General features: G+C 31.0%; 2 protein-coding genes and 1 non-coding gene across 3 annotated transcripts in view; all 3 read right to left on the bottom strand.

Annotated features, from left to right (window-relative positions):
• LOC113378776 (E3 ubiquitin-protein ligase Bre1-like) overlaps window positions 1–2,231 on the bottom strand; it is a 3,785-nt gene extending 1,554 nt beyond the window's left edge. Inside the window, 12 exon segments of the mRNA XM_026619374.1 lie at window positions 22–88; window positions 90–140; window positions 142–275; window positions 335–372; window positions 375–507; window positions 579–742; window positions 825–930; window positions 994–1,199; window positions 1,278–1,466; window positions 1,536–1,722; window positions 1,804–1,983; window positions 2,175–2,231. Of these exon segments, the coding sequence (XP_026475159.1) occupies window positions 22–88; window positions 90–140; window positions 142–275; window positions 335–372; window positions 375–507; window positions 579–742; window positions 825–930; window positions 994–1,199; window positions 1,278–1,466; window positions 1,536–1,722; window positions 1,804–1,953 (1,425 nt within the window). The 5' untranslated portion in view covers window positions 1,954–1,983; window positions 2,175–2,231.
• A 964-nt stretch (window positions 2,232–3,195) lies between these two features.
• LOC113378786 (zinc metalloproteinase nas-13-like) lies at window positions 3,196–4,929 on the bottom strand. The gene is made up of 6 exons (XM_026619383.1): window positions 4,827–4,929; window positions 4,274–4,450; window positions 4,105–4,208; window positions 3,641–3,839; window positions 3,428–3,561; window positions 3,196–3,339 (listed from the first exon to the last, which is right to left on the bottom strand). The coding sequence occupies exons 1-6, from the start codon at window positions 4,927–4,929 to the stop codon at window positions 3,196–3,198; spliced, it is 861 nt and encodes a 286-aa protein (XP_026475168.1).
• Window positions 4,930–8,127: 3,198 nt separating this feature from the next.
• On the bottom strand, window positions 8,128–8,290 carry LOC113364484. The gene has a single exon (XR_003366174.1). It is a non-coding gene; the product is annotated as a U1 spliceosomal RNA (small nuclear RNA).
• Between the last annotated feature and the right edge of the window lie 503 nt (window positions 8,291–8,793).

Below are 8,793 nucleotides of genomic sequence, written 5' to 3' on the forward strand. Positions count from 1 at the left end.
ATATATATATATATATATTACCTTAGGTATTTCAGCATTGGCATCTTTATATTTTCTTTTATAACGTTGCACTTCGCCCTTAATGACCATTGTGGTTTTGTAAAGAAGTGATTAAATGCCTCATTTCTCTATTTATGGTCCAGTTGTTCATTTGCTGCCAAGTTTTGCTCAAATTCAATTCTCAGCATTTCATATTCTTTTCGAAGTTGTGCTAAAACATCCTCCAGTTGAATCATCTCTCCTCTTAATTTCTTTTGCGCTATTAATTCTTCACTCTATTAAATATATATGTAAGAAATAATAGATATAAATGATGAATGTAATTTATACATACCTCCATCATTTCTATCTGTCTCAGATGTTGATTTTGCAGGTTTGTAATTGCACTCTGGTTTCATCTAATACTGTCTTGATTTGCATAGATTCATTATATAAAACAGAAAATTGGGATTGTAGACACTTATATTCTGTTGTTTCGACAATAACCGATTCTGGTAATTGTCTTATCTGAAAAATTCAGGTTTCAAGTCAATTCTGAAAAATATATCTGATTCTATTAAGTAAAAATGGGGACATACATCCATTTTTAGCTTCTCAACTTCTTTCAATGAATCTCTGTGCTGCTGATGAAGTTTATCAAGTTCTTGTAGACGATTGTTTGCCAATTCCCTATATTCTTCTAATTCCTTGTGTAAATCTTCTAATTGAGAAGCTGCCACATTAGTTGTTACAACACCTTTACCTTTAAACATGAGATAATAATAAATAAAGAAACTTATAACGAATAACATAATGATTTCTTAAAATATTACTATTTATCTAACCTGCATTTGAAGATTTATCACTATCACCATGCAATTGATGATAAGTCTTCAATTTTTCTATGGCTTCTGCTAAATGATTTTCTAATTTGTCATTTCGTGATCGCACCTACAAATATTCATAGAATTATTAGAATGACATCAGGTGCTTAGTTTTATTAAAAATACAAACCTTCTGTAACTCATACTGAAGATCATCAATTTGATTCCTCAGTTCTGCCGCTTCAGTATCTTTGCCTGTAACAGAATCCTGAAGTTCTGATGTTTTTAAGCACATTATATGATGTTTCTCGTGCAATGATGTATTTAAAGATTGTAGATTTCTATTTTCTGCCTGTACATCCATAAAAGCTTGTTGTAATGTCTCATCAAGATTAGCTGTAAAGTACATTTCATATTATAAATTATTTCAGATAAGATCATATAAAATATTTAATAATGAAAGTTCATCTTTACCTGCACCTTCTTCCTCTTTCAATGCAAGTGTGATCTTTTCATTTCTCTGCATCAACCTATCAAATACTTGTACAATTTTTGCCACAGCACGCTTTGATACTTGAACACGATTTGCAAGTTTATCATCTAATTCTTCTTTGTCCCAAGTCGATAATTGCATCAAGAAAGATGTAGTAGCCTCATTTTCATCTGTAAACATATTAAATTTATTGATGTATGTACCAAAAGTAAATGTGGACAAAATGAAATGTTGGTTACTTTTATTTTCTAATTCATCTGCTGTTTCGGCATCAAATCTTTGTAACAATACTCTTATATCCTCATTTAACTGATTCCAATATCTGTTCACAACGTTCAAAACAGCATCATCTTGCGTTTGTCTTTTTTCTAACTGTTCTATTCTTTGCCGCAATTCAGCTTCTGATCTATGCCTTTGTTCAATACGCTGAGAAAAATGTAAGTGATCATATGAGCAACTTTTATTGAATTAAAAGATTTGTTTACTTTATTTGAACAAATAAGTTACCTGTGCTAGCTTTTTATTTTGAAATTGCAGTACTTTGATATCCATTTCTTCCAAGGTAGATATAGGGCCTATTAAATGAGGTTCAAACTGAACCTTTTTTATGGGAGGAAGCCCGGAGCCTCCGGGATCTTCAGCCGGCCTCTTTGCCATGTCGGGTTTTCTACCAATTTTTCCTTTCGTCTGTTTCAATAAGTAGAATATAAAAAATAATAACTTTAATCAAAAAACAATCTAGTCGTTTCGATATAATTAAATGTCACGAATAATGATCTATGTATGATTTATTGTTAGTAAATATGGTGAACTAAATAGTATACACGGTTTAGTGAACTGGACCACACAAAATCGATCTTTGTTATTTAAATACGTACATATATAGTTTCCTAAGCATGTAAATAATGAAATGTCAAGCGACAACTAAGCGGCATCTGCCATTTTGTTAGGGACACACCATAGATGATCACAACGCTTTTGTATAGACCATCTCACGTAACATATTTTCTCTATGGATTTGTTTATAAGGGCTTTGGCACACAGCAGTGAGTCATGAATGATTTTTTTGGAAAATTGTTTTTTTTGAATATTTTGAAAAAATTAGTGGTACATGGAAATCGTGCCTTGAGGGAAATTGCTGGAACTTCCCGTGCCAAAAATCAATATTTTTTAAAAAAATATTACTTTTTTTCAAACTTTGAAAAAGTTAGATTTTTGAGAAATTTTAAATTTTTGGAAATTTTTCAACATTTTGAGATTTTTTGAAAACGTCAGTGTAATTTTTTTTGAGTCATTCAAGTAGTATACTCTGTTCTCTCAAAATTACCAATTTTTCCCTATATTTTATTTTTTTGGAACAACTGGACCTGCCTTTGCAAAAAACTAATCAACACGTCTCCTCATCAATACAAATTGATTTTTGAATCATTCAAATCGGTTAATCCGTGCTCTCGAAATAAAAACACACGTCCACATATAAATCATTTTCTATGGGGTATGCAAAATGTTCAGAAATCTTTGAAACGTAAAGATATGTAAAATATTTGCATTTTCGATTTTTTTCGATTACTAGAACTTATCCTACGAGATGTTAATAATAATAATATCTCAAACCATCAAATATGAGTCTAATTTAAATTTGTATTTATATTACTTTTATATTATTATAATTTAAATTTATATTACTTTTATATCTGAAAAAAAAAAATGAAACATTTCAAAATAATTGCTTATTTTATATATTTAATGCAAGTTTGTACATTTTTTATAAATTAATTATTTATGATCAATATTGAATAATGACTTCTTATTTTACTATATGTGCATATATCACTTCTGGATTCGTATGTTTTTCAAAACGGTGAGGGTTGATGTTGTTTTTTCCAAAATACGAATCCATTATTGAAATAACCAGGAAGTCAGCGAAAATTCAGGTTCAGGATTATTTTCGCGATTTTCACATTCGGTTTTGTACATGGCATTTAATTTTGCGATATCTGCATCACTTAAATGATCTCTTTGTCCTATTTTGGCTTCAGCTTGCTAGAAAATCAAATACAAACATTCCAATAAATAATCAGATGAATTATCATCTTAATCACGTTAATTACTTTAACACGGTTCAGCTTACCAAAGGTTCTATAGTAACTTCACCATTTTTGGAAAATGCCTTCGAACTATAATGCATGATACTTGTATAATCGTATACTTGCTCATAGCTGGTCACAACAGTGTCGTTGTATTTTTCAAAATTATTTTCTCTACCTAAAAGAATTCAATTGTTTCAATTTTGTTGTTCTTTAAAGTTCTTTGTTTGGGTTTTAGGGGCATTATTGCTTCTTACCTTCCTGAATATTTTCCCAGTGTATTTTGACATGATCATCTCTATCAGCAGCACTTTGTTGATGGAAGAATCCAAGAGCATGTAAGAATTCGTGAATGATAATACCACGATGATTGCAACCAGGAACTTGTAAATTGACAACCTGGCCTCCTGATTGTCTTCCTACTGAAGACCAGCAGCCTGGTCTGCTACTTCGGATCTGAAAGAAATATAAACTAAAATTAGGGGACAAGGAATTGAGGATGTTGAATACTTTAGTTGTCTATGGTAGTGGACAATTTATCCTTGGATAATTTTAACCAAACATTTTACAAAAAGAATTCTAGATATCATAAGGCAATCCATTCTGATCTTGATGGGAATTACGTCTATTAGCCAACGTCAATTATGATTTTTATGGTTGAGTTTGTCGTCCATTTTTTTAGATTTTTTTTACCAAGATGAATCATAAGAAGTAGGCTTACCATAATGAAATCACGGTCCGTTAATCTGAACGGACGGAATCGAATACACGTTTTGTTATGATATTCCTGGATGGCATCCAATACTTTTTCTATATTTTCATCACCTGTAAAATAAATATTAATAAAATGGGTTTTTTAACAGTGTTGTTTTCTAGTTATAATTATTTACTGAATTCTAGTTCCGTTATAAAATAAGGTACAATTCCATCCTTCCATCTGTATTTATCACCACGTAGACCATTTTTGCCTAGATCACCAGAAGGCGGTAAAATATCTCCTTCGATCAAGCCGCTCATTTCCCAGGCATTTTCGTCTTTGGATGGATCCCAGGTTGAAACCTTATTTTCTGCAAACATAAAAAATAATTTGGTATTTTCAAGAAAGTATCGACAGAAGATGCGGAACATGATAGGAATTGCATTAGATGGATTTAGTACAAATCTATTTAATATGAAACTGAGGCAATATTTCATCTGGTAGAAGAGAATTTTAGTAAACATCTGTTATAAGACAATCTAAAAATTGTATAAGAAGCTTATAGATGTTGATGGTAGGATGTCAATACCATATGTAGGTTTTGAGACAACTTTTAGGGTGTCAATATACAAGTATTTAAAGACTTACATCTGGCTATCTCGAATTCCGAGATTCTTACCTAATTTAAGCTTTGGCTGTTTGGCTGTACAAATCTATACACCACAAGTAAAAAACAAAATCAGTACCTATTTCTTTAGCTGTTTGTTCAGAAACATAGTACCCTGTATGTTCTGGTTCTGGAGGAGTTATTTGCTGTCCACGTTTGTAGGCTTGGCTCACACCACACATTATGACAATAAACAAAAACTTTTGGAAGATAAACATTGCAAACTCACAAATTCTAGTATTAGACTTAAAATTTATTCAAATAAACTTCTATTTTAACTCGCCTAAGCACTTAAGTCAACTATTGTCAAAGTTCAAAGAATGTAATGTTATATACCTTTAAATTATCAATTCTTTTATTTATCGTCGTCACGTATTTTGCAACAGGATAACTTATACGTAAAGTTAATGTAATAAAAATACATTAAAATGATAATTTAAATTTGTTCCAGTTGCCGGTAATGCATAAATGGGTCAATGTTGTTGTATGATAATAAGCAAATCAGAATGTAAATTAATGGATTAGGACTTTAAAGAAAAATGATAAACTGATTTAATATTTTGAATATTGAACGAAAAATTTGGCAGTTTACATTTTACATTGATAACTTATTGCCGAATACGAAAATAAAAACGTTTGCATATATTTACGTTTCAAACGTTTCTGAACATTTTGGCATATCTTAGAAAAAAACGATGTATGTGTATGTGTATAATGGTTGACACTAATAAATGTGTGCATCACGAGTGTTACCATATTACTAATAAACATTATTCAAAATTATTATATTATGTATTTATTTTTACTTAACTTAAATTTTCTGCTTTGTACAGTAGCAAATAAGTTTCCACATTTAGTTGAAAAATGTAGTTATAGTCTCATATATTTTTGTAAAAAAGAATACAAAGGCGATTACATGTCCTTCTAATATTTTGAAGCTTAATATTTTTAATGCAAGCTCATTTGATAAAAGTATAGTATTACAGTCTAGTAGCCATTTAAAATGGATATTCAAAACCATAATTAATACGTAATTATCCAGACAGAAAGCGTAGAATTTCATTTTGTGAAAAATAAACTTATTACGAGATGGTCATTCACACTGTTTTTGTTTATAAAGAAATGTAATTTTGAGATTTGCGGAAATCTCAGATGATTTGTGACATACAAACCTATATTTTTAATACCCTAGACATGGAGTTGCTATTTTAAACTGAAGTTCATTAACATCAACTATTTTTGAGAAGTAGAAATTACATAAAATAATTTTGCCAACAATAAAAATACATTTCTAACAAATTTATAAAAACTAACTATATGTTAAAATATTTTTTTATTGTCTTTGCTAAATCTTTAAATATAGAGTTTGTTCAAATGGATTTAAAACTTTTGAAATCGGAGCAGCGGTTATAAAGAAAAAGTCAAATTTTGATTTACCACACACACACACATTTTGCAATTTCAGTTTCAAAACGATTCAGAATGATATGAGACGCTAAAAAAGCAGCAACAAAAAATTAGCAGATTGTTTTAGGTTAGTAATAAATAATATTTTATTAATATAGGTTAAACCATGTAGACCATAAACCACTGCATAAAACGTAGATGCCGGTATGCATATAACGACAGATCTCTATTCACATACACGACGACTAATCACAATCGACCCGTATTGAAATGATTTCATAGAGAGCGAATGACGAACAGTTCCGGCGTAAGGCAATTTCCGTTGTATTTTCACAGATTTAATTCCTAGTTGCGTCTAAAGAAGTTTTACTTTAAAAAGCCAAAAGTGAGGGTTGATTATTGTTAACAAATTTCTAACAAAACTTGGTTTTAAGATATCGGTGGTGGACTTTTTAACTTCCCGAAGAACTTTATGTTTTCATCAAAAAATCCGATTCGCTAATTTTATGTTTTCTCGACGTTTCAAGCCATTCTGAATCGAATGAGACCAAATTTGGAAAAAGTATGTGTGTGTGTGTATGTATGTGAACAGATTTTTTGCAGTAAATCGACGTTTTCTCGAAAACGGCTGGGTCGATTTCAAAAATTTAAAAGCCATTCGATGTATCTCGACGAGAACTATTGTTTGTCAGTTTTGTGCGACGATCGGTCAAGCCGTTTCTTTATAAATGGCAGAAAAGTGAAAAAATTTTTCGTCTACGTTTTAGCCCGCAATTCTGAATCGATTTTGAAAATTCAAAAACCGTTCGAAAGATATTGGTTGGGAATCGTGCTGATTAGTTTTTGATAGAGATCGGCCGGGCCGTTTTCTTGTAATAAAGTTTAAAAAAAAAAAAAATTCGACAATTTTTTGATTATTTTTTGACGATAGATACCATAGTCTTCTAGATCATACTAAAATATTACGGCCCTACGACAACTGGTTCAGCTTTAAAAATTCGTCAAAGTTTGCAAAAATCAGTATGGTCTTTTTGGCATTTGTCAAAATTAGACTTTTGATCGACGTTTTCTCAAAAACGCCTGAACCGATTTTAGAAATTTAAAAGCCATTTAAAAAAAGTGTTAAACGTTTCGTCCACATTTGAGCTCATCCTACCGAACCGATTTTAAACAAAAACTGTTCGAAAGATATTAGTTGGGAATGGTACTGATTAGTTTTAGGTGAAAATCTACCGAGCCGTTTTCTTGTAATTAACTGTTGAAAAAAAAATTTAAGCCGATTTTTATGGATTTTTTTTAGCGACATATACCATGGTCTTATAAAACTTACTGAAATATTACGGCCTTACGACAAATAGTTTGGTTTTAAAAATTCATCAAAATTTGAGAAAATGAGTAGTTCTTTTGACATTTGTTAAAATTAAAATTAGACTATCTACTTGGTATAACGATAGAGTACTTGGTCTTGAACATAGCAAACCATTAAAGTCCTGGAAACTGGTTTAATTATAAAAATTATTGATATTTGAAAATTTGCTTTTAGAAAATACTCCGAGTCAAAGTTTTCGTTCGTTTTCAATTATGTGTAATAAATCCACTCGGAATACTTATAAATCACTCATAAATTAATTTATTTTTTATTGAAAGTCGATTATTTAAACATATCGGGAAGTTCATGTAACTTGCCTTAAGGCAAAATACCAAACCAACTAGTTAAGCCCTGCTTTACCCCGAGTTGTCAATAAAATTAAAATTGAAACAATCCTTCTTCTTTTTTAATCTGGCCTAATCTCAGACTTAATTTAATTAGTTGTTGGTTTTCCTTGGCAAGCGAGCTTTTATGATATTGGGAGGTTACCTTATACTTTTTTACGGATCTTTGTATTTGAGTCAGAATTTCTCAGCTTTCTTATATATTTATACACTATCGACTTCTCGTGTAAACGTTTCATCTATCAATTACTACTTTTTTACCGGGACAGCGCGTACGCAGTCCCGACTACCAAAAATTGCACGCCCGATGTACCCCTTTAGGGATAATCGCAAGGATATCTGCTTAACCCAGGTGCAATGGCTAAGCCTATCCCCGGAGGACCCGCCTTCTTGATCACGGGATCCTGAGCGCCAAGTAAGTATGCTCGGGGCCCTGATTTTCACTATGTCATATCGTGTTAACAGCATAACGAAGAGTGCGGTGGGACGAAGGACGTACGAGACATCTAGTGGGGGATAATGGAAATTTGGGGGAGTGGATTGGGTAAAATTTGTTCTTGGGATATTTAGTTGACTTTCAAACCTACTTGCTTATTATAAAAATGATCATTTGTGATACGAATAAATTTGCGAGTACTATTTATTCATTGCGTATATACATTTAATTTAGTTTGGATATATAATAGCTTTAGTTGATAAATACATGTATAATAGTTTATCACATAATCATAAATGAATTTAAAAAAATGCTTGAAATTCGCCTTAATCAGCTATTCAAACACATTTTATATATGGCCTTTACAAATATATACAATAGGTGGTCCATAATATGGATGTTTTTGAATTTCCTTGTTCCCAAAGGCTCAAATGCTTCTAAATAGATAAAAAAAATCTCTGAAAGTTTTAGCTCTTAATATTAGCTTTGA

The sequence above is a fragment of the Ctenocephalides felis genome, unplaced genomic scaffold, assembly GCF_003426905.1.
Source record: "Ctenocephalides felis isolate EL2017-DRISC unplaced genomic scaffold, ASM342690v1 CF-g0.4_SCAFFOLD_00845, whole genome shotgun sequence".
Taxonomy (NCBI): Eukaryota; Metazoa; Arthropoda; class Insecta; order Siphonaptera; family Pulicidae; genus Ctenocephalides; species Ctenocephalides felis.